The 26,307-nt window shown below is 41.3% G+C and overlaps 1 protein-coding gene across 6 annotated transcripts in view; it reads left to right on the forward strand.

Moving 5' to 3' along the window:
* The window catches only part of PPP3CA (protein phosphatase 3 catalytic subunit alpha), a 184,686-nt gene extending 166,059 nt beyond the window's left edge, over window positions 1–18,627 (forward strand). The window contains exons 11-15 of one of the 6 annotated variants that reach the window (XM_083571451.1): window positions 3,106–3,132; window positions 6,552–6,636; window positions 8,696–8,793; window positions 12,647–12,676; window positions 16,897–18,627. In XM_083571451.1, the coding sequence (XP_083427577.1) occupies window positions 3,106–3,132; window positions 6,552–6,636; window positions 8,696–8,793; window positions 12,647–12,676; window positions 16,897–17,093 (437 nt within the window). In that variant the 3' untranslated portion in view covers window positions 17,094–18,627. The remainder of the gene's footprint in view (window positions 1–3,105; window positions 3,133–6,551; window positions 6,637–8,695; window positions 8,794–12,646; window positions 12,677–16,896) is intronic. The other 5 variants (XM_083571452.1, XM_083571454.1, XM_083571455.1 and 2 more) reach the window with 5 other exon arrangements.
* Window positions 18,628–26,307: the final 7,680 nt, after the last annotated feature.

Below are 26,307 nucleotides of genomic sequence, written 5' to 3' on the forward strand. Positions count from 1 at the left end.
TGACCATGCTGAAAAACTACTGTCACAGAATCTAAGGATTCAATTTGAAGTATACATATTAGGGACTTAGCCTTCAATCCTAAATTCCACTTACCTCAGGGTAAGCCCCACTGAATTTAGCAGAATTTATTTATGAGTAGACAGGGTGAGGGTTGCTCTGTTGGTCCCTGTGAACTAAGATTCTCCTTTAAAACAAACTGGTCAGTTTTTAAACATGCCAACTTCAAATGATAGGTTATGAGGATGACTTGCTGAACAATTTGACTGGTTGAATATCCTTGTTTGTTTTAAACCACAGTCCCTAGTTCATATGTAATACTAAACTGAGATACTTTAGAAGTGGAACTGAAGTTGGCTGTGTATAAGGAGGAGGGGAGAGTGTGCGATCCCAATACTTTGGTGAGATTTTGCACAAGAAATAATGTTGGAAGAATGGTAATATTTATAGGCAAAGGTTCCATCAAAATTCTCAGCAACTGGTATTCAGAGACATACTTCCTCTGTCAGTGGAGGCAAAGCATAATCATCATGGCTAGCAACCACTCCTATTGTCCATGAGTCTGTCGAATCAGTTCTAAATCGTGCAGGTCTCACACAACCACAGCAGGCTCCCTGCTCTGTCCTCATGGCATGAGCCTTTGGACACCCCAATAGGGTGAGGCAAGCAGCACATTCAAGAGCTTCGGTGCCTCCAAAATGGGACACTGGAAACTTTTGCAAAAATAATGTTTGTCACATCAAGCTGGCCTAACTTTAACCAGAGTACAAGGCTTGCTAGTTTCACCATCTGCCAGTGCGGAGGCAAGGATTGAATATAATTGGGAATGAGGGAATATTCCTTCTAACAATGGTTGCGTACACGTGTAACGCTAAACCATTCCTGCTTTCCCCCTGCCTTCTGTGAGGCTAGGAAGACTTCTCAAGTTTAGTTTCATTCTCAAAATGCCAGCTTTTATAACCAAAACTGTAAGGGAGGGGACTGTCCCTGAATACTTCAGGCGTGCCTCTTCTTTCAAAGAGATACAAATTTCTCAAACAATCCAAATTGGTTTTTTCATCAACAGCCTTGCTTGGCTCCTAGTCATGCCTGTTGATAAGAATCTACATTGTCCCCATTCCAGTATCTGCTAAATAGCATATTTGCCACAACCAAACTAATTACTTAAAAAAGAGCCCACCTTGTTGTGATAATATTCCTCATTCTTTGCTCCCTGACTGCTGATTCAGCTCAGTGACATTTTTCTTCTTCATTGCCTTCCTTATCCCCAACCCTCATTGCTTTTTAACCTGATTGCCTGGGGCATCCCACATGACAACCATCTATGATCACATCACACCAGATGCATGCTGTTGTCAACAAAATCACATGTGTTGCCACAGCCAGGTTAAATAGCAGCGAGGGCAAATGGTCCGGGAAGAGATGAAAATAGTATAGAGAAGCAATGGCAGTAAGTGGTGGAAAAGGACAACAGATAGCTGGGGAAAGAAGCACTTTTCATTTTAAAAAGTGAGAATAATGTGAAACTAGGTTTTGGATTAGATCTAAGATCACAACCCATCCAAGTACTGAAGCAGAGACTGCATTAGATAGATAGATAGGTAGATAAGATTAGATAGAATTTTCTTGATGGAACTTTCATAAACAAATAGCTTGTTGTAGCTACCATTTATTTTAGAAGAATCTCTGCTGATTCTAATTAATATGTGTAGATGAGGGACTGGTGTCTAGCAGCAGTAAAAATAGGCTTTCTGAGACAGTATGCCCTGTGATTATTTGTTCTGGCCTGTTGATTTGCCTGCTTTAAGGGAAGGGGGAAAACTTAAATTCTTATATAAATGCAATGTATCTAAATTTATTTTGGTTTAATCTTGTATTTGTCATCAAATAGTCTTAAGGAGGGAAAACAAAGCAATATGCTGGTTGGGTTTTTTTAAAAAACACACACACAACTTTGCCTATTGCCTAGCAACGTGAACTAGTCTCTACAACTAGCTCACACTTTATGTGTTATTTTCCTAATTAATGGCATTCCTGGCTTACTGAATTTGACTTAGATGATTAAAAACCTTAGGAGGCGCTAATTAAAATTATGCACTTACGATAGACGGCTTGACAGCGGACGACTTGATTTGTCCTTTGCACTGTCATCAACAGGACAAACACTTCTTCTTAATTAAACCTGGTCTAATTTTTTCTTGCTTAGTATAATTTCAGTGAAATATAACTGTAGCACTTGGCACGTATTTAGTGGACAGGACCTCCTAGGGATTTAGAGTTGGTGCATAGCACATTGGCTAGAAAGTGAGCAGTGAGTTTTCCATCTTGAGGAGTTTGTTGATTGCATCGTGAGCGAAAGATGGTTATCAAAATCCCCTGTGGATTGTTGCATGTGTGATAATTAGAGTCTAAAGTGTTTTTTACTTGGGGAAGTCCATCCCACATCTCACCGAGGCATTCATTATGTCTTGGGCCCATACAGTCAATCCCCCTCTGCTAGTCCATGCACGTGCTCTACTCTGCATTTTATTTTTACAGCAACCCTGTGAGGTAGGTTAGGCTGAGAGATAGTGACATTCCCAAGGGCATCCAGTGAGCTTCGTGGCTCAGTGGAGTTTTGAATGAACCTCCCCAGTGCTAGTCCCCCCCCCCCTTTGACCACTGCTCCATGCTGGTTGTCATTTACATGGCAGAAATGCCATGATGAGTACAAATCCATACATAGACATGCCCCTCTTCTCCTCCCCTGGTTAACATGTAAAGGTTGATCCCCTTTAAAAAGAAGTTGCATGCCCCAAGCACCATGACCAATAATAGACCAGCCTTGTGGTTGTCTTGCTGCATTTTAGTTTATTGCACAAGTTACTAACAAGGCTTTGAGCTGCAGAGTGCTTTTCTTCTCATCATTGTTTTTTTCCATTCCTTCTTGATGTTCCCTGCCTAATTTTGTTTCTTTTCTATTTTTCAGAATTACTTAAGCATTGCTTTCCCATTGATGTTGTCGTGTTTTATACTTTCCTCCTCTGCCTCCCCTCCCCCTTTTTTTAAAAAATAAATCTGCAATCTTCACTGATCTGTTTCTTTCCCCCCCTTTGGAATATCATAAGAAGATCCTATTTATGCGCAGAAGAAAGGTATTATTAAATGGGCAAGAAAGGCTTACATTTAATTTGCTTTTGTGTGACTTTTCCCAAGTGCTAACTTTCAGGAATTTCCTTCTTCATATCGGCCACTGTGATCCCTCCCATTTAGCACCAATGCTTGATTCTGCCACAGTCTCTGCTCTGGACTGAACACTAGTGCCCACTTACCTTAAATGCTTGAAAGTGAGCACATTCCCTACCTAGAGTCAGGAAAATCACTGCATTTATTTTGGTAAGGATTAAGCTACATGTGATCATCCTTGACAGAGTTATGTCTTTGAAGGCATGTTTGCCCCATTCACATTTAAATCAGGATAGGCAATTGAAAGGGCCATATGGCATGGAGATCTCTAGCCCTTCCCCACCAACTGCTATAATTTGAGCAGACCCTCCTCCCTGCATGGAGGGACATATTAGGAGTGGAGGGATGGGGTGGAATCAGCACCTCCTGCCTGAGCACAGCTTTAAATTGCACTGTACATTTCATTCATGAATGGGACAAAGCTGCAGTTTGGGCCTTCGACTTGCTGTGAACCTCCCTGGGAACTTGATGAAGGGTGGTATACAAATTTAATAATAAATAAATAAGCAAATAACCTTTTTTTTCTAAAGTGTTGCCAGTGTGTCATATTTCTCTTCTAAGCATCTGGTAGCATCAGAATGCCTGAGGGACCAGCTCTTTCTTATGAACTGAGCCCATTGCCTCAGGCATCTTCCTTGTCGGTTTGCACTGTTCCATGTTGCATAGGAAGATGGTGTTGAAACTAAATGAGTGCAATGGCTTTTAATGCTGAATGAATGTCGTGGAGACTATATAGAATTGGAATTTGCTCATAACTATTTGTTAACTATTTCTAAATGGTAATTCCAACATTAGTCAATCTCTGAGCTGACCCATTGAAATTAATAGGCCTTAACTTAGGTGCATTTCAATAAAAGCAGCAGACATTTGTTTTGGAAACTTAAAAGATATGGTAATACCTATGGAGGGCTTGCTTGAGCTGACAAAATTATGTAAATCTAAGGGCTATATAACATTCTTTACTTATACTGATTTAATTTTCTGCAACATTTCTTGTCTCCTTTTTCCTACAAGTATTTATGTTCTTTTCTTGTTTTTCCCTTTCCCCCACTATATACCTTTCAGAGACAGTCTCTTGTCTTTATCATTTTCTTGCCTTGTGGTACCACTCAATGTGTTCCACTTTTCCTATACAGTGGTACCTCGGGTTAAGTACTTAATTCGTTCCGGAGGTCCGTTCTTAACCTGAAACTGTTCTTAACTTGAAGCACCACTTTAGCTAATGGGGCCTCCTGCTACCGCCGTGCCGCCAGAGCACGATTTCTGTTCTCATCCTGAAGCAAAGTTCTTAACCCGAGGTACTATTTCTGGGTTACCTGAGTCTGTAACCTGAAGCGTATGTAACCTGAAGCGTATGTAACCCGAGGTACCACTGTATAGTATTTCCCCATATTCTAGTTTTCTGATAAAACAATTACAGGGTTTGCTCCCTTGAATCTGTGTTTCACCTGCCAATTAAAAATTAACATGTGCTAATAAATCCTGTTCCCCAATCCTGTCCTTTGTACCTCTGACAAATGATATTTTCTGATTATTTACCTACTTTGAAATTATTATTGTTATTTCGTAGAATCATTTATGTGTTTATTATTCAACACTTAAATCATTAGTTTCTATGTTACACCTAAGGGCCCAAATTATCAGCCTGCAGATCATTAAAAGAAAACAAGACTATAAAATCTGATTGTTAAATTGAACAGGAACACAAAATAGATTGAATTCTATTGGATCATTGTTTGATTAATATCTGATACACGTGATATCGCTGTCAGGCCTCTCAATCATTTTTAATTACTAGCCACTTTTAATTGCATTTTTGCCATTCCTATTTAAAGTCGGTGCACTCTTATTTAAAACACACACATAATCTCCCCTCCTCACTGCTACACCTGAGATATCGCATCACATTGCATTTTCTGGTACAACTGTGAGAGAAAAACCTCATTTCCCTTTCTGACCGAGATTCTGAAACCCTCCAAAATAACCCCACCACTTAAAATAACAATGTATAGGAATTTTAAATACTTCAAATGTAAAATTCTTTACGTTTGCTGCTTCTCAGATATGCCAAACAAAAATTTTTGAATTTGTTTCAAAGTTGAGACATGCAAACTTCTAGAAACCAATTGTAGGATTATTTTGTGATGCATTTATTTCCTCTCCCATTCTGTTGTAAACTTTATGGCATAAGATGCAGTGAAACCTTTCATTATGTCCTTGAAATCAAAATCTGCAGGCACAGGACAGTTAGAAGTTAGATTTGCTAGCTATCTCAGTCCCCCTAGTATGCAGGGTTGGCCTTAGCATTAGGCAAAGTGAGGCAGCAACCTCAGGCGGCAGATGTTGAGATTGGCTGCAGACCCTTCTGTGCCTCTTGAGCTCTGGGCCCCAGTAATAGCAGAGCTTTCTTATTGCTGGCCTTAATGTCTAGCCTGAGGCCCTTAAACTAGCCTGTTTTCCTCGGGTGTGATGGAGAACACTGTCCTACCACCTGTGTAAGATTCAGCTGCCAGTCAGGAGGGGTGTTCTGCACCTGGAATGGGGAGTCAACAAAACGTCCTGAGTCAGCCCCAGTGGTATGCAGTCGCAGGCACTCCCTGTCAAATTGCAGTGGATGGTGAAGGCTTGAGTGTATTTATTTCTGTAGTTAGGATTGCTGCTTCCTAAGTCTGAGCTGGTGCTCAGTATTCCTCACTCAGAACATTAGAAATAAGAAGTCACTATTTCAAGTTTGCCCTTTGAAAATATTTTAACTGCTGGGTCAAGATAAAGGCAATTTGGAGATGAGTTAAGCCCCAAGGATAAGAATTTTTACTCCTAGACTTCCACAGGCTCCCTGCAGTCGTTTGTAGTGGTTTTGTTGTTGTTTTTTGTATACACAGGAAGGTATTGGGGGGCAGGGGCAGAAATCGCTAAGATGTTTTCTACCTAGCTTCGATATTTTGGTAGGAATAGAATGGGCCCCAAACTTAATAGTTTCTCTTTCCCATTTATTTCAGTAGGGATAAATTGGGATCGCTTAGTAAGTTAAATTTTCATTTTTAGGAAGGAAGGAGACAACTAACCCTATAATTGTTGGGATATTTGGAGTATAAGGGAGTTTTGGTTTGCTGAAAGGGTTTTTCCAATATTACAAACAACGGCTGTGGTCCCGAACAACCACATTGGCGTGGGAGGCTTAAATGGTCTAATTCTGTGGTGTTGAGATATCTTTCTCAACTGGGAAGCCAGGCTGCCAAAGCATTAGAAAAAGCACTCAAAATTTATCATTACTAGCTACTAAACATTATAATTCTTCATGTTTATTATTATTTTTTTCCCCTTATAGGTGCCACAGCCGCAGCTCGGAAAGAAGTTATAAGGAACAAGATCCGGGCAATAGGCAAAATGGCCCGAGTATTCTCTGTGCTGAGGTATGTCTTCTTTGCTACTGTTTATTACACGGATGACAAGGTGCTTTAAAATGCTGCTTCTCTGTTGATGCACTCGCCATTTGAAAGCTTTGTTTTTAATTCCCTCAAACTGGTTCTGTTTCATCCAGAATGTAGCCTGGATCATCATCATCATCATCACTTTTAATGTGTATACCGTCTTTCTATCTTACTATACCCAAGGCAGTTTACAAGCTGATGAAACAAAGAATGTACACCTTATAACAATCTAATGCAATACAAAAATGTGATAATAAAACATAACTTTAAAATACGCAACCTACGTCAAATAAAGTAACATTCAACATCCAGAGAGAACTGCTAGATGGACCAATGATCTGAATTGGTATAAGGCAAATTTCAATGTTCCTGTGTCTCTAAATTTGGCCTTCCTCCCTACTGCTTTGCAGCCATTCAGGAGCAACCAGGATTTCCAAGTTCATGCCAAACCACCAAACATCTAATGCTGTCATAAATCACAAAGAAGATGAAATCATTGGGTTCCAAGCCGCAGCACATAATGGAAATTCCAAATGGTTATAATCCTCATCAGAATATAGCCGAAGGATGCATACCTGGCAAATTCATTAAAATGCAAATACATCAGGCTGTTGATATCTCGACAAGATAAGCCTGCATGGCTATCAAAGATGTGCCAACAAGGTGTTAAATAAGAATAAATTGGAATTTGAATCTTAATAGCAGGCCTCTGCCAAGGAAGTTTGCATTAAAATGATGCAGTCAGGAATGTGTTTCCCATGTCTTTGCTACTCCTTATCCCAGTATAGTCATACCTTGGTTGTCGAACGGAATCCGTTCCAGAAGTCAGTTCGACTTCCAAAAACATTGGACAACCAAGGTGCGGCTTCCAATTGGCTTCCTGCATGCAATCAGAAGCCACATCGGATATTCGGCTTCCAAAGAACGTTCACAAACTGGAATACTCACTTCTGGGTTGGTGGCGTTCAGGAGCCAAAACATTCAAGTCGCAAGGTGATCCAAGGTACAACTGTATTAGAATTAGAAGGTAGAGGACCAGTTGTTTTATTTATTATATATGTATCCTGCTTTTTAGGCCTAAATTTGCATCCAAAGTGGCTTACAGCAGTACAAAAAAATCCAATACATAACAACATAAGTGGCATCCAACTAAATAATTGCACACACTGGACAACCTCCACTTGCACAACATAACTTTTTGCCCTCTGTGCTTGCTGCACCATCCTCACTTCTGCTCCAGGGAGTTAGGGAACAGCCATAACAGTTTTAGTGGGCACATGGAGGGGAAGGAAGGCCTATTCCACAAGTGGATGTTGTTCTGGTCATGCAAGGATTTAAGAAGATAAGAAGATCCAGGTGGAACAGGTGGAACAGGGAAGTCCCACCTAGTCCAGCATCCTCTTCTCACAGTGGTCAACCGGATGCCTGTAGGAAACCAGCAATCGAAACAGGAACACAAGAGCCCTCTCTCCTCCTGTGGTTTCCAACAGCTGGTATTCAGAGGCATTGCTGTTTGCAGCTGTGGAAGCAGAGCCTAGACATCATTGCTAGTAGCCACCAGAAGCCCTCTTCTCCATGAAGTTGTCTCATCCTCTTTTAAAACTATCTAGGTTGGTGGCCATCAGTGCCTCCAGTGAGAGTTGGTTCCATACTTTAACTATGTGCTGTTGTGAAAAGTACTTCCTTTTATCTGTCCTGAGTTACTTAGTGCTACTTTGGATACAACTCATGTATTATAAAAATGTAACGAGGGTATGGTCTGTGGCCATATGAGCTTTAGATTTGCTAAAGGAAAGTGGTTCTGGGTCTGGTCAGTGCCTGGATGGGTGTGTGCCTGGGAACCACATGCACTCCACCTTAGGTTCCATGACAAAGTAGGATATAAATGAATAAAGGTGTTACCAGAGGGAAGGGAAGGGTGTCCCTCAGCTGGAGCTGGATCTAGAAACAATGAGGAAGTTCTTAGCTCTTCCCTTCTCTTCTTTCTGACCGCATAAGTTACTGGCTGCAATTGACAATTGCTTCATCCTGTTTCTACCAGGGAAGAGAGTGAGAGTGTGCTGACACTGAAAGGGTTGACCCCAACAGGAATGCTGCCCAGTGGGGTGCTCTCTGGAGGAAAACAAACTCTGCAAAGCGGTAAGCATGTTTGTGAATGTGTGCTATGGTGTACATAAATTCAGCTGCTAAAGCACAGAATTCCTTTCCGCTATATAAATGCAGTCTCTTCAAGAAGAGAGAGAGAGAGACCACAGAGTGACTAGAAGCTGGCGCACAAAATTCGGCTGAAAAACCAAACTAAATAAATGCACGCAACCCCTGTTTGCAATACTTGGCAATATTTAAAGGGAGGGGGGTGACTCTGGATATATAGGGAAGAGTTACACATGTGAAAGGCAAAATCATCTCTGCTATTTCTCTGGGATACTGCTGCCTCATATGTAGGTAAAGACTCATCTAAATGACTGGGGTTTTTGTTTTTGTTTTTTTATATATAAAAACGGGGAGCACACACATACACAGCCAAGCTGCTCCCTGACCCCACTCATTTAGGATGGGCCATCCAGAAACCACATTTAGTGGAGATCCATGCATAAGCCTTTGGCATATCAGCATGAGGAACTTAATTGAGGCTTGCACCAGCTTACCGTGATAGCTTAAAAACATATCTATCTTGGTTCTGGCAGCTTAACTTTACAAAAGCCGGGGCATATACACTGCATGTGAATAGGTTTTCCTTCTTGCATAGTTCTCAAACCTCTTCCCTTAGAAGTAGTCCCCATCCACAACATATTCAGGCAAAAGCTGGGATCCCGGGAAAGTAGGTGGTACCAGTGACATTTGTATTTCCCAGTTTGCCCCCACCCCTCCTCCTCCTCCTCCTCCTCCTCCTCCTCCTCCTCCTCCTTCTTCTTCTTCTTCTTCTTCTTCTTCTTCTTCTTCTTCTTCTTCTTCTTCTTCTTATCATTATTATTATTAATGGAGGGAGGGAGGGCCTGGCATGGACAGAAATGTAGTGCCCCATGTTTGCCAGTGCATCCACCATTTTAACTTATCACCAATGCAACTCCCAAAGAGTCTTTCACAGGAACTACATTATGGGGTGATTTAAATGGCAGAAATGTGAACAAGTCAACTGCAGGGCAGGTCTTGTGCTGAATTCATGCATCTGGACCCACCAGTGCAGCAACCGCTTTCGTTTCCTCATAATGCAGTGATCCCAGTGCTTTATTCAGGTTTCCTCTACTGCCGTTGGGCCTCCCACCTTAGCCTGCAGTCAGGTAAGCCAGGCATCATTGTAGGGAGGGGCCTGCTGCTGGTACATCATTAATTATACTGTATCACATGCAGAATACTGGAGCAAGCCAGGGAGCACAGTGCCAAAGGCTTTGGCAGGCAGTAGCTAAAGCTCCAAGTAAGTGACATGAGCTTCCCCTCCCAAGACATGTCTGCCTCCCCACCTGCTCCAGAGACCCAGGTAACCTGAATCCAAATACAGTGGATCAGGCTTGGAGTGAAACTTATCTGCCCTGTCTAACTTCTTAGTTGACAGCTTCTAAAGGCCACGGATAAAGAGGGTGGGAAGAAAGTCCTCTGCTTGAGAATCCCATCTTTCAAAGCTTGAGAAGGCTTTCTTTCCCATCCATTGTGCTTGCAAGCATGCAAGTTTGCTTTTCAGTGTATGGTATTCATAAGCAACTTCCTGAGCATGACCTCTCTCCCTTTACAAAAATGGCAGACGCTGCGTACGTGGAAAAACTGCAAATTATTGGCCAACATGCCAATCCTCCCTTAGGCCAGCTGGTAACTACCAAATTGCATTCTTCATTTTCTCTTCTTCATGTAGAACTGCAGTATTGGAATTCTGTAACTGGAATTCAGTTTCTGAGGGCCAGTGAATAACTAATGGCTTGTGAATAACTAATGCCACATACGGCAAACTCACAATTTACTTGAATAAAGGGAAGAACGTTATAATGGTGGTTTTGCTCTATATGCAAGCACTGAGGCACTTTCTCTCACTTACTGTTTCAAGTCATATTTTGTATGAGTTATACAGCAGCGCTATAGCTAGTAGAATTTTCCTCTTGAAGTAAGGAGCCACAGTCAAATATTTTAATGTATTAACTGTTTTCTGTTTTTACTATTGTGTAACATGCACCCATGAGTGTCCAACCATAATTATGATGTAGCTTTTAACTGTGAGACATGGAGATTCGCCTTTTCAATAACTCAGTCTCAGCCTCTAACTTTCCCATTTCTTTCCTGGAGTTTCTTTCCTGTATTTTTCCCCCTTTCTGTCTCTTTTTCTCTTTATCTAGAAGATTCAGGTATTCTGTGGTAAACTCTCTTTTTGGTGGCTTGTGTGTTACACATATGGTAACGTTCTGCTTTGTAAATGCTGCAATATGATGACCAAAGTGTGTTTGTCACACTAATGGAATTATTGAGGCACATAAGGGATTTGCTTCATATTATTAGTCCCTTGACATTCGTAGAATTTTATCACCCACCCATCCTGGGGGGAGAAAACAAAAAACTGTTGTCTTGATACAATTGCTTCTGTCAGATTGTCCAAAAGCCTGGCTATTGGGAAATTCCCTCATACTGCAGTATTATAGCTTAGTGAAACATTACTATACACAACCCATTAGTTAACACCTTGCACCATTCACCAAATATACTGAAATCTACATAGTTTCTGTTAAGCACATTTTGCTGACTGTGCTATGTATTAACAGAAAATATGAGCAATATATTGTGTGAAATGTGTACATTCTTAGTGACCATTCTTTTAGTGTATTGTGCTGGTTTGGATCCTTTTTCTCATCTTAAGTTTTATTGTCTCTTTCCTCTTTCTTATTTATTATGCATATTTATTTTGGTTATTGAGTTACCTTATTTGCTGCACCCAAGGGCTATAGATTCCATGGGGGAACTTGTCCTTGATGCAAGATGACACTTGATGAGATTCCACTGATCTCAGTCCATATTAATCTTTGCAACTACAAAAAATGCAACATTCTAAACCAGACCCAGGCCAGTATGTTTCTCTATGGGCAGATAGGCTTCCTTGCTGCCATACTTAATACCAATGTGGATTTAGGTGCATCTGGCTGTCAAAAAGACATTCAAGCTATAATGTAACAATGCATTTCTAATATTAACTTCTTTGTTCATTTCTGTTTGCAAATGCTTCTTAAGCCCTATTTAAAAGGCCATGGTGGTTTGAAATCTGTGCTATACTACCAGCAATTTTGAAATGGTCAGTTGTTCTGCCAGTAGTTCAGATCTAAATAAAATTAAAACATAGTTTTTTAATTAAAAAAATTAACAATATGGGGCACTTGAAAAGATGGTGTTCTGTGCCACTCTAAACAAGGAAACCCACAAACAAAATATTGAACACTGAAAGCTCTTTTCAGTATTTCTTTAGTGTGTGTGTTTTTTTTAAAAAAAAGGCATCCAAGAGAAAAGGAAAATATTTCCCCAAATTATCAGAAACCATCTTTTCCCTTAGTCCCTCTGCTGACCAAAGGGTGCTTCAGTATTTTGCTGATCTGCATTGCTGGTACTTTCGTCCACTGGCTTAATGCCACGATATGTCTTACTGGACACTCTGCAATCTAAACTGCCCCATTCAGTGTTGCAGCCACCCTTTTATACCGTCAACTTTGTATATTTTATGAACAATACGGTATAGCATTTCAATTAAATCCATGTGGCTATTTTATTTTATTAGATATTTAAGAACAAATGAGTAACTTTCACTCCCCCCACATTAAAAAAGAGAAAGAAATCTATTGCCTGCAAATTACGATACCTGTGTCTGTTTTGTGTGTAGCATTCTATGTTGTCTTCTGTGTCAAAATCCAGCACTTACAGTAACCTTCAAGTGTACTAGCTCCTTTGCTATTCACTGACTTGTTCTTAGAGTTAAATCCTCTGCTCATTTTTCTCATTCGTTTTGCTACCCCTTTCTTCTCTTCAGCTACTGTTGAGGCTATTGAGGCTGATGAAGGTAAATTGGCCAGACCCCTTTCTGTTGTTGTTACAACAGAGAAGGGCTCTGCTGGGTGTATTCATTTTTGCTGTAGCTTGTATAGAGTGTGTGGGTGTTGAGCTAACAATTGTGGCTCAGTATTAACCTAAGTTTACTTGCTTTAAAGGGGAAAGTGTTCCTTTTGTTGTTGGTGTTGTTTCTTAAAGTTGCAGCGATGTTCTGATCTGTGTCCATTAAGCTTAAAGTGCTGAATCAGTATTGCACAAGGATAAGAAAGCTTGCAACTCAAAGGGGGCATGGCAGCACTTTAGTAAAAGCCATTTGACAAACAAACAGTTTCCCTTAAGGGGGATGATTCAGTTCCCCATGTCACCTTAAGATATATCTGAAAATTGAGAGAATGCTAAACTTGAATGGGGTTCTCCCTTTGCTGAGGTCTCTAGTGAAAGTGATTTTTGAACGAGTCTTCACTGTAATTTAGTATATTTTAAAATGTCCCTTTAGGGGGAAAATATTAAAACAATGGGAGATGCTAGGAGGTTTTTTCCCCTGCAAGTTTTGGGAATTTTCTCTAATGTAGCTCTTAAAACCAACACCATTTCAAATGACTACCAGCACAAATGAATTACTGTCGAAGATACTGAATGCAAAACTTCAAGCTGCCTTTCTCAGGGATCCTTTTGTTTCAGCTCTTAAAATAATTTTGTTAGTTGTACAGTTAATAGATCTCCAGATGCATACTGAAATATTTCTATACACGATGATTAAATTAGTAATTCAAATTGTTTTGCAAGAAGACTCTCAAAAGTTCCCCTTTAAAACAAAACCAAAAAATTACTCAGTTGTATTTTGTTCTTGCCCCCCTAAAACATGAGTTTTTTTCCAAAAAAAAGAAGAAAAAAAATCATTAGTCATTAGTTCTGTTGGCATGGAGTAAGACTGCCATTTTGGCCATCCTATCTGTTTTTTGATCTTTTTGTTACAGGAGTGAACAAAATTCTTAGCAATAAGTAAGAGAAAATACAACTGCTTTCTAAATAGCAGTGAGTGAGCTGCTATTTATTTTGGAATTCTCTATTCCTGTTGGCAAATTCTACTCTGCAATGTGCATTCTTGTTGACAGTTTGGCTGTTTTTTTTCCTGTGATTTCTGTGACTGTGTTGTGTTTTTAGTATTACTTCTCAATGTAAACTGCTAATAATCATTGTCTGACCAGCAACTGCAGCAGAGCACATTCTTCAGCATAAAGGTGTATAAATATGTCTACTTGACACCAAGATGTGCATCCCATTTTGGGAATACGCGTTGTTCAAGTTAAACTTCTTATTGATCATTACATTGCACTGTAACCAAAGATTGATTGATTGATTGATCTGAAAAGCTATCGCCTTTGGGAAATCTAATAACGATTCTGTTTACATAAACAAGTGTTTACTAGGGGCCTGTGCAGGCCTTTGACGGAGTCTAGGTGTTCATACATCCAATCACAGCTGAACATCCTGCAAAATTAAACTGTCGTACACTTCACATTGCCATTCATTGTACACCTACGTCAAAGGACTGGATCAAAATTGACAGCACTGTGGTGAATTTTTAAGAGGGCCGGGGTTGAATGTTCTGCTATGAGTCTTTGTTCAAGTTATCTCTAGTATGAAACCTATATGAAATTTGTGGGGAATAGGTGGGAACATGTGGGTTACAAGTGATGAAGGGAAGTTTCCAGACAACCAAGGGTGGTAGATTCCACAGCAAACTATGTTGTCTGAAGTGGTCCAACATGCAAAGATTAAGCATTTTGGAGTGGATCCAAAGATACCCTTCCACATGCGGGAGGCATCTTCAACTCACAGAAGGGCCATTTCCCCTCAGGAAGGGCCATTTTACACTAGGGTCTCTTGCTTGAGAAAAGTGTGCAAGCGTTCTTCTCTACAAGTGTTCCACTATTATTCTACTTGCACAGGCTCTTGTTCCAGCTGAAGAATAAGGCTCTATCTGTTCTAGCATTGTGTGGAAATCTTGCACACATTTTATGGAACCGCTCACAGCTCTTTGGATCCAATCCACTGACTTAAATTGTTGATTTTTTTTTCCAGAAGCCATGATAGCCTCAAAGCCATCTTTATGTTCCACCCCTTCAGATGGCTCAGTATGCAGTGGTTTCCACCTAGCAAAAAAAAGTGCAGGAAAAAAAGAAATCACCACATGGGGGGAAGGGGAATTGGTCCTCTGTATCTGTCTGCAGTCCATATTTCCACAGCGGTGGTTGGCAAAATGTCAGCATGAGAGGATTTGTCCTTGCCACAAAATTCAACACAAGTGGTTTAATAGTACCAGGGACTTTGCCTTCAAGGAGAAATGTGAGGGGCGGGGGGAAGTCATCTCAAAATTCAGAAAGGATTATGCTTTCTCCCTAATGGAGAACAAAATTGATTATACCTCTTGACAGATAAACCAAAGAGCAAATTCAGTTTCCAACTCCCTCCTTTTCGCTCATGCCCTCCCAGTATTCTCTCCCCATGTTGCTGGTACTAACTGACCATCTTGGCTATCTTGCATGTTAAGAAACCCAGCAGAAAGAAACATAACCAACATTCTTGAAATATATATTTGTTCAATTTATATATATATATTTACTAAAATAAGAGGTGGGAAACACACCAGGGGTTAACAGCAACCAATAAGTTAAGCCTGTTTCTTGGATTGCTGCCCAGAGCCCTTCCCCTTTTTTGTTTCAAACACTCTAAAGTAAGCCCCTGAAATGATGGAATTGCATCAGGCCCCTTGAATTTTTTCCCCCTTTCATTGAATGTGTGAAATACCTAGTGAGATCAATGTGGAACTCCTAATGTCATTGCTGAAGGGCAAGTTCATTGACTTTTAAATTCACTTACTGGCTCCTATGTTCCTACACTTTCAAAGTTAAGAAGGACAAATATGCCAAAAAGAATGATATTCAGCATCCATGTCACACTCAATTACTGCAGTTTAACCAGATTATCCTGTAGTGCTCTAGGGCTGACAGAGAAGGTTATTGTTCCTGAGTAGTGTATGATCATTTCTTCTGTAGTGAAGACACTGAGGACCTTCTGTCTAATGCATTATAAAGGTATCCTCGTATGATAAATTTCATAAACACTCAATCCAGGTTCCTATATAATGGGAACAATCTGTTTACCAGGATTAAGGGAGTGGACCATTGCAAAGCTTGCTACTGCTCTCCATCCCCCATCCAAATAATAACATCAACCATGATGTTGATGGGGTGAAGATTAACCAGAGTCCTAGTTTTTAGGCAGGAATCTTAACCAAAGTTTGAAGCTGGCTATCAAAGCTTGTTAAAAGGAGAACCTAAGTCCTCATTTGGCATCATACAACCTCTGCAATGAGGTTGGCACGCCTGGAAATATGGCTATTGAAAGGCCACAAACCAGAGTTCTTGGGCAACCTATAGTTTTGAATGTTTCATCATTTCTGTGAAGCCTCTTGACGGCTGCTCTGCTGTTAAATTCATCCTGCATTGCCTATTCCAAAGAAAACAACAACAACAAATCTCCCTTGGAAATCAACGAGAATTCTATCTCGAATGAGACTATGAGGACATCGCAACCATTTATCACTCAAGACCAGTTCAGACATTTTCTTTTAATACCCTAAAGTCATTGCAAGATTATTTTGCCTTCCCAGTTTCAAGCCAGTGCTTTCATTCGTACAGACACATGTGGGAGCTGCCGTTTACAACAGCAAACCAGCTTCCTTTTGTAATTTAGTTGCCACCACAAGGAGGCATATATTCACTACATGCAGTTGACAGGGCAGAAAACATCGTGATGGCTTCACTGCACCAGTATGTGTGAAACTGGACCCTACACTTTTAAGGCAGGAGATTTTAGTTTGTTATTTTTCTGTGAGCACTACTTGTTCCTGAAAAAAAGTTCATTCCACACCGAACCACCAAATAAAATGTCAGAATTGAATTTCCTTGGGAGCATCTTAAACTTTCAAGATACATTGGCTATCTACTTTCTAGCTGTTTCCAAATCCATCCAGAAGCTTTAATCGCATTGTCATTTTATTTTCTTCACCGTGAAGGAATTTCTCAACTCAGTTGACTGTTCAGTAAGCTGATAAAATGCCAACACTTTGTCGCCATTGACTTTCCTTTCCTCTCTGTTTTTTTGTTTGTTTCTGTTTTTGTTTGTTTATTTTTGTTTTTTCCTCCCCCTCAATTCTCTGTGTAGCTATCAAAGGATTCTCGCCGCAGCATAAGATCACGAGCTTTGAAGAAGCCAAAGGCTTGGACCGGATTAACGAACGGATGCCCCCTCGCAGAGATGCCATGCCATCCGATGCCAACCTTAACTCCATCAACAAGGCAATCTCCTCAGAGACTAATGGCACTGACAGCAATGGCAGTAATAGCAGCAATATTCAGTGACCGTTTCCAACTTGTGATTTTTTTGTTTTTGAGCTGCAGGGCATGATGGGATTGCTGCATATCAGCAGTGGGATGTTCTTGCCTCTGATGATAGCTTACTTGCTCTGGGGGCCAGGTGTTGGATTCAGTTTACAATATCATCTAAGAAGAGATAGTAGACTTTATTTTGGTGGGTGGGGGGTGGAGGTTCAACGCCTCCTTGGATATGCCTTTAAAATGCTTGTAGAAAACTAAATGAAAGCTAATGCTGGTATATATTGCAAAGTTAGGGGAATGAACATGTTTTCCTACTGCATTGGAAACTTCTCGATATGTTAACTGAAAGGCCTTTTATTATGTTACTGGACATGACAATTTTGTCTGATTTCTTACTAACTATTGTACGTTTACAGTTGCAGCACTAAACATGGACAACATCAAAAACATTTTTAACAAAGTGATGTACAAACTAAATAAGGAGACTATTTATTGATAATGTTTTGCTACTCTTGTCAGACGATGGCTATCTTAAAAAAAATAAATTAGGCAATCTTAAAAAAAAAAGTTGCAAATTTGTTAAAAATGCCAAAAAGGACAGTTTAATTTTGTACAGATTATGCTTACCTCAGGTTTCTTTAGTGTGCTTGAATGCCCTTCTTTAAATATAACATTTACCTTAACTAATTTGGCAGTGAGAAATCTTTTCTTTTAAGTTTTTAAGGAAAATAAAACTGGAATAATGATACTCCTTTTTTCTTTTCTTTTTGCTGTTTATATTTAGGAATCCTTTCTTTATTCTTTTTCTTTTTGGTAAATCAAGTCTTGGTTGTGGCTTGCTGAATTTAAATATTTATGAGTGGTGCATTTTTAAGTATAGTGAACAAGACACCATATTAAGTGCAGTGAAAGCATCTATATTCTGTAAAAATCTGCCTATGCATGTTTTTTAAGAAAAAAAAATTGGCTGTATAGGCCTGTATGGGACTGTAATGCGCTTAGTGGTCTGACTTATACTGGAAATGTATGTACTGGCGTACTTTATATTCTCTAAAAAGAAAATGCTAATGCCTTTGAAATTTTGTAATCAAAAAAAAAAAGCTTTGAAAAATCTAAGGGGGAGAGTATTCTTAAAAGTTTTTAATATAAGCTTGTCAGTGCACATATCGATGGTTAGCATGTTTAGCAAACCTTGTGAAATTTAAACTAAGTTTGTAGTTACATGTGAAACTAAATGCATGATAACTGTTAATGTCATGATGGTTTAGTCATTTTGTTACGTTCTGTCATGTGCCACAAACCGTGTAATTTTTTCACTTTTTTCCCTTTGTATATCAGTTACGGGTTACAACTGGTTCATTCTTAAAGGAAGATGAAAAACCAACAAAAGCAGTCCACTGATATTTTTTAACAATTGTATAAGTGCCCAAGTAATTCACTACAGCCTACAGCCTTGCCTTTGTAATTTGACTTATGAAATGTTGGCAATCAAAGCATGCACTTGTAACAATGAAAAAAAAAGCATTTTATATTACTACTCAATAAAAATGTGCATGAACCTATGGCTCCTCACACTAAATCTCTGGAGCATGCTATTATGTGTTTAATCCTCACCATGGGGGTAGAAGGCTCTCACCCCGTTGCCTTGTCTGTTGCATATACTAGGTAGCAATCCCTGCATTCAGGTATGCATGACTTAAGTGAGGCTAAAGGAACAGAAGAAGCTGCCCTGTACCATGTCAGAACATTGATGCATCTAGCTGAGTACAGTCATACCTTGGGTTACAGATGCTTCAGGTTGTGCGTTTTCGGGATACAGACGCGCTGAAACCCGGAAGTACCAGAACACGTTACTTCCAGGTTTCGGTGCATGCGCAAAAGTGCTGAATCGCAATCCACACATGCACGGACGTGGCGCTGCGGGTTGCGGAAGCTGCAAGTTGCAGACGTGCCTCCCACACAGATCACGTTCGCAACCCGAGTGTCCACTGTACTGCTGACACTGGTGGCAGCTCTTCAGGGGCCGATCAAGCCAGGAGTCTTCCTCATCCTTATCTGGAGATGACAGGGATTGAACCCGAGGCTTTCAGAATGCAAAGCACAAGGTCTACCACCACAGCCCTTCCCCTCTGCTTATGCACATTCTGGTAGCCCTACTTACAAAATCATAGGGAACACCTTGGGATAAAAAGGAGATTCTCAAGTTGTTTCACACTTCCATTGTAGCAAAAGAAAGATGCCTTTCACTTTGGGGGTTTTGCTCCAGAGGTGGTTTCTTCCACATCATTAAGCTGCTTGTCCTTTGCAGATCAGCTTTTGGCAAAGGAGGGTGGAATGTCTGGGCCATTTCTTTCAAACACGTCCCAGCGGATCGTTCAACCTACACTGCGTCCTAGATGCAAGATCTCTTTTGCCCATTCCTGCAACACCCACCTACCTGCACCAGTCATAATTACGAACAACACAGAAAATTCATATGTTGATTCCCTTTGCTTGAATGGTAGCAGTTTAATTTTGCTACACAGACTATTTGTGCTGCTACTTCCGCAAGTTGCCACCCCCTCCCATTTCTTTTATTATTTATATATCACATTTATAGTCCACCTTTCCTCCAAGAGGCTAAAGGCACAGTGTGCGTGGTTATCTCCCTTCCACTTCATCCTCACAACAACCCTGTGAGGTGGGTTAGGCTAAGAGACAATGACCAGCCTAAGGTCACCCAGTGGACTTCATGGCTGAGTAGGAGTTTGCCATATTTTGCCATATGCCAGCTGAATTTTACCCAGATTCTAGCCATGCCTCCCAGTGCCGCTTTAGATGATAAGCTGACTTGAATTCTCAGCTCTTATAAGAAAAAAAAATCAAAGGTTTGAGGCAAAAATGTGGAAGCACTGTGTGTGAAGGAGAAAAGGCAACTTGAGAGAAAGAGCAAGGGAAGTATGTTCATTTTATTTATTTATTATCCCAGGCTTACTCCAAGGATTTCAAGCATAGTGTGCATCATTCTCACCTCTCCCTCTAGTTTATCCTCACAACCTTTCCATGGGTTAGGCCAGGGGTCAGCAAACTTTTTCAGCAGGGGGCCGGTCCACTGTCCCTCAGACCTTGGGGGGGCGGACTATTTGGGTGGGGGGATGAACGAATTCCTATGCCCCACAAATAACCCAGAGATGCATTTTAAATAAAAGCACACATTCTACTCATGTAAAAACACCAGGCAGGCCCCACAAATAACCCAGAGATGCCTTTTAAATAAAAGGACACATTCTACTTATGTAAAAACATGCTGATTCCCGGACCACCCATAGGCCAGATTTAGAAGGCGATTGGGCCGGATCCGGCCCCTGGGCTTTCGTTTACCTACCCATGAGTTAGGCTGAGCAACAGTGACTGGCCAAAGGTCACCCAGTGAGCTTCATGGTTGAGTGTGGAGCCCCAAGTATGGATGCATGAGCAAAAAGGGATATTTTGCATATAAATCCTTAACTACATTTCCCCAGGATTCCTTGTGAGAAGCCATGACTGTTAAAGTAGTATAATATTGCCTTCAATGTATGCTGCAGATGTGGCCTGAATTTCCCTGGATCTGAAGTATTTAATTTCCGGTGTACAGCAGCGTATTTTGTGTAAAGTAGGGATTTTTAGGACCCGTTCCAGGAATTTCATTTCTGTTTTGTTTTCTCCACTTACTGATAATGAACTGTCACTGAAAAATTCATGATGGAAAGTGAGACACTGTGATATCACCAACACATGTTACAGTCACTGCGTCCCAAACAGGCCACATTTCCTCCTGCTGTATTTTTGGAATAAATATATTTTGCAGGCACATTCTTGCACAGGAGCATCTGTCCACCATGAGGTACGGAATGTGCCGTTCCTCCATAATTCACACTTTGAATCTGGCAAAAGGAGCACTATGGAGATTTGTACGATATGAAGAATGAACAATAGCAGGAGATCAGGTTTTGCCTCAGTCTACAAACGGCCGAGCAATATCTCTAGTACAAAAACTTCTTGGCAACATTGGGTGGGTTAGACTATTTTCTCTTTCGGTTTAAGAAGCCAGTTGTGATTTTTTAAAAAAAATAATATGATTTTTTAACAAATTCTAAGAGTCCATAACTTACCGGTATGTTTCTTTTCTTTAGTCTATCAATAACTATCATTCTGTGAGCAACAGTTGCTTCTAGAAACACAGAAATCAGTAAACTAGTTTTCCTGTATTTTTCAGTGGAGTTTTAAGGAGAGAAGCCAGCAAGCTGTGACCCAAACATTACCATACCCTCCAAGATTTCTCTGTTGAAAATAGAGATGTCCCCTCCAACATTTCTCCAATGAAAATAGGGACATCCTACTACACTATGGGCCACTCCAGGCATACTGCTTCTAGTGCTAGAGCTGCTCTTTTTAAAAAATAATAATAATAATTTCATGCTTCCACATTATTTTTGTGTGGAAAGTGTTTTGCACCATTTCCCACATTTCATGTGATACTCAGTGTGTGCTTTGAACAACCTCATATTGTGCGTTTCCCTACCCATTGGTTATTCTTTTGGTTATCTCTTTTTCTTTTCACAGAAAGCCAGCCATATCACAGATTAAAAGAGGGAACTGAAGTTGTTTCTGCTGTCTAATCTCTCTCAAGAGCATTAGGTATCCCTCAACTCAACCCCCCAACCCCACAAAGGCTATAAATACCTGGGACAGGTGCTCATAACTCCCAACTTTTACTGCTTGGGAGTAAAGGAGGGGCATGACTGCAGCTACAGAACTTTTCTCCATCTGAATAAGCCCCAGTATTGGTGTGGACAGGAAAAAGGGCACTCACTCTCCACTAATCAGCAGCATGCAACCATTAAGGTGAATAGCCAACTACAGTTTCACTCCAAAAAAAACACTGAAACAAACAACTATAGCACTGTAACTGGTACATCTGGAAAGGATGCATGGTATGCACATGGTAATAAGTTCTGCTGCAGTTTTATAGAACACCGAATATTCCTACCCACAAGCTGGAAAGGGTGTCCAGCATAGACTTCTTCTTTGCCATCCCTATGTACTTGGGAAGAAAGGAGTCATCAGTTGCCCTTGGCTGAGACACTTCTTCTTAGAGGGAGCACCAGAGGTACTGGATCCTGATGTAGAGCTTTCAAAACCCCTTTGTATTTTCATGCAAGTAAATGTCATGAACTGGCAGGACAATGGGGAGGAGGAAGAGGATCCTGGCGAGGGGTGAAGCCAGGACTGGGATACACAAGTGCAAGCTGGGGATGGGGAAGGAGAGGTTGGTGTAGGAAGTACTCACGTGGTGACTGAGAATGACAAAGGGATGGGGTGTCAGTGCACCAGAGCAGCAGGGCCCATCACCAGAACAAGAGGGGTCCCTGTCTCTCCAAACACAGCGGGCTCTGAGGGGTAGGGAGCAGCAGGTGGGGTGCTTCAGGAGGCTGAGGCAGGCAAGGGCCCACAGCCCAGCTCCCCAGCTGGCCAGGTGGGGCTCCCTAGCTCTGGGACAAGAGGTGTGATTCCTTAGCTGGAGTGGGCTCAGAACAGGTGAGGGCTACATGCTTCATCAAGCCCAGATGCTGCGATCAGCATGCAAAGTATGAAAGGGCAGCAGAGCTGAGGTGCTGTGTCTGCTCAACTGCCCACGTTGATGGATCTCAGCTTCGGTGTTCCAGGATCTCTGCAGGACTGCTTTCCTTTGGAAATGTGGATTGACCCTGGACCGGGGACTTGACATACTGACTTGCAGGTGGGCCAGGGGTTCAGGGTAGTAAAACAGTTGGTTCATGGTGGTTCACATCCACAGTTGATTAGAACCTGATTGAGGTCATATCAGTGTGTAATTGAGTTGTCCTCTTGTGTCATCTCCTGCTTTGTTGGATAGTGTGGCTTGGCCAGCACCATCTGGCCTTTGCTACTGGCAACCATCAAAAAACTGTTTGGGTGAGATGTCCTCCAGGTGTTGCCATGAGGCCCAGCCAGGATGAACAGGGATGATGGGGACTGTAGTCCAGCCACATCTGGAAGGCCACAAATTCACCATCCATGCCCTAGGGGGGAAATGAGACTATGGGGGAAATGACCACAGATGGATATTTTGCACAGGGAGGTTATTTCTTTCAGAGAAGCAAAGCCAAATATTCCAAGCTGTCACTTGTGGTTTTAAATATGTATTCACAGCAAAGTAAATATTTGCACCAGCATCAAGCTTAGCAGTGCAAGTAGATGCACACTTTTCATTTTTTTACAGAGATTGTCTCAGGGGGGAGGGGGGGAACCGCCTCTGTACAGCAGCCCTGAGAGTCAGACTGGTCCTAGAGGGAATGTGAAGAACACAGTTTTAATACAAGTTTGAAATCATTTTTTTTTCCAAAGCTGTCTTCCAATTTTCCTTGGTATTGCCAAGATTAATTAAGGATGAAATCCCTGAAATATGGATCGTTTGAAAGAAATCAGATGGGAATGAAGCTTTAATAAAATTGTCAAATGCCTAAATACATAATTTATCTCCACACTGCAGATCCAGAGTGATGAAAAATATACTCTGCAGAAAGTTAAAAATTAAATTACAGTATGCCCATGTGAGCCCATTTTATGTTATTGTAGTAAAGCCCAAGTCTCTCAGGTTGGCATAGATGTTTTAACTCTTTATGAGAATTAGGAGTACGACAGCCTAAGGAAGATGTCCAACAGAGTCCAGACCTCAGACCTCATCCTCCTTTCCCCTCAGAAGAGAGACACCACTCCCTCAAGACTTTTGCATCCTCTCATCCCTCGCCCGGTTGCTGAGGTTACAGGCTAGTCATTGCTGCTTGCTATCCTCTTCTTTGTGCTATTGTGTTAGAGAAGGACCTGTTGAGGCTACATTGGTTAGATTCTGACAGGTGTGAGGACTAAGCATGCCCAAGTGCTGCCTGTTGACTCCAGAGTTTAGCCATGGCACCCTCAAGCCTTCATCAATGGATTAGAGAACATTTCCCCTCCATTTGTTCTGATGCACTCTCAGGGATTAATTCCCACTTGTCTGGGCCTGAGCTGGGCAGAGAAGAGTTTGAGAGTGGAAATTTAAAAAGTTAAAGCATTATGCCACACATAGACAATATCACCGTTCAAAGATCCATACAGTGGTACCTCTGGTTGCTAATGGGATCTGTTCCGGAGCCCCATTCACAACCTGAAAGGAACGCAACCCGCGTCTGTGCATGCACAGGTCACAATTCGCCACTTCTGTGCATTCACGTGATGTCATTTTTCGTGTCTGTGCATGCGCGAGTGGCAAAACCTGGAAGTAACCCTTTCCGGTACGTACTTTTGGGTCGCTACGGGACGCAACCTGAAAAAATGTATCATGAAGCAAACATAGCAAGAGGTATGACTGTACTTTGAACATTCCTGAAATGGTCAATTATCCAAAGCCTTTAACAACTCAGAAACCAAGCCTAATGAGGCACGCTTGAAGGAGCTGGGTATGTTTAGCCTGGAAAAGAGGAGACTGAGAGGAGATATGATGGCCATCAGATATCTCAAGGGCTATCACATGCAAGAGGGAACAAGCTTGTTTTCTTCTGCTCTGAATGGTAGTACTCAAACCAATGGTTTCAAGTTACAAAAAAGGGGATTCCAATTAAACATCAGGAACAACTTTTGAAAGTAAGAGCTGTTCAACAGTGGAATGGTCTCCAGTGTGGAGTAGTGGTTAAGAGCAGTAGACTCGTAATCTGGTGAACCGGGTTCACTTCCCCGCTCCTCCACATGCAGCTGCTGGGTGACCTTGGGCTAGTCACACTTCACTGAAGTCTCTCAGCCTCACTCACCTCACAGAGTGTTTGTTGTGAGGGAGGAAGGGAAAGGAGATTGTTAGCCGCTTTGAGACTCCTTAGGGTAGTGATAAAGCGGGATATCAAATCCAAACTCCTCCTCCTCCTCTTCTTCTTCTTCTTCTTCTGGAGGATGTGGACTTTCCTTCCTTGAAGGTTTTTAAGCAGACGTTGGATGGTCATCTGTCATGTATGATCTAGTTGATCTGCATTACAGGGCGTTGGACTAGACGAGCCTCAGGGTGCTTTCCAGCGCTACAATTTTATGATTCTGTGAACTCGTTCTATTAAAGCAACGTCCAGCATTTAGGCCAGGAGTGGGAGCCTATGGCACTACAGATGTGGCTGAACCTCCGTTCCTATCATGCCCAGGCACTATGGCCAATGGTCAATCATGGCTGGAGCTGTTGTCCTCCGGTTTCCTGGCCTGGATTTAAGCTATATGTCAACTATAGCCAATGGAGGAGTGGGGGGAATTCTCAAACACACAAAGCAACCCTTGTACATAGCCAACCTGCTGTGGTAAGCAGCAAAGGAACCCCGCACCCCGCAAAGCCTTATAGGTATGTGCACAGATAGGAAATCTCCATTATCTGAACAATTGTAATGCTGCTTAAAGGTTTTTCTTTTTGTCACTTAATAGAGATCATACTTCCCGTGCACAGCTATGTTTAAGCAAAGCTGGTTGCCATGGTGACACTAGAGCATTCTAAAAGTGTCAGCTCATATCCAAAACTGAATTTTTGAATTAACTGTTTAGGTGAAGAATTAGAAGGTGGGAACTCTTCTGTTCATGCACCAAACTTAATGCTTATTCCAAACATTTAATTGTTAGTGGTAGTACTAATAATAGTATTTAATCCTTAGCATACAGGGCTTTATGGGCTTCCGTACTTAGCATATAGACCTTTTAGATTATTCAGAACATACCATGTCCATGATTTTATATAACCCTTTCTGTTAACTCTATATAGTGAACGGAGTGATGAAGCTCAGAGCAAGTGATTTGCCTAAGGCTACTACTCTTGTAGGAAAGAAACCTCCTGGTTTATAGTTCGGTACTACAGCTTGTGATTCTGAAAATCCTGGACCCTTTGCTGGCCAGCAATCAGGATAAAATATGGAGGAATGTAGCTGATCAAGTTGGTGGCCATAACTGGAGCAAAACCAGGATAAGATTCTGGTGGATTCGGAGAGAAGGCAGTGCAGAATCTGGGAGAGTCCAGATAAAATTTAGGACATCATAAGCAGAACGTGGCAGAATCAAAAGTTTCCTTATTTTCCAGTTCTGCTGCTTGATGGAACACAATTCTGCCGTTTGGACTAGAATACCACAGTATGGCTGTGGTATTATGTTGCATATTTCTTCATTTACGCACCAGTATTTAGGTGGTTGGATATCTGTGTGGTCC

This window comes from Podarcis filfolensis (genome assembly GCF_964270895.1).
Source record: "Podarcis filfolensis genome assembly, chromosome: 9".
NCBI classification, from domain to species: Eukaryota; Metazoa; Chordata; class Lepidosauria; order Squamata; family Lacertidae; genus Podarcis; species Podarcis filfolensis.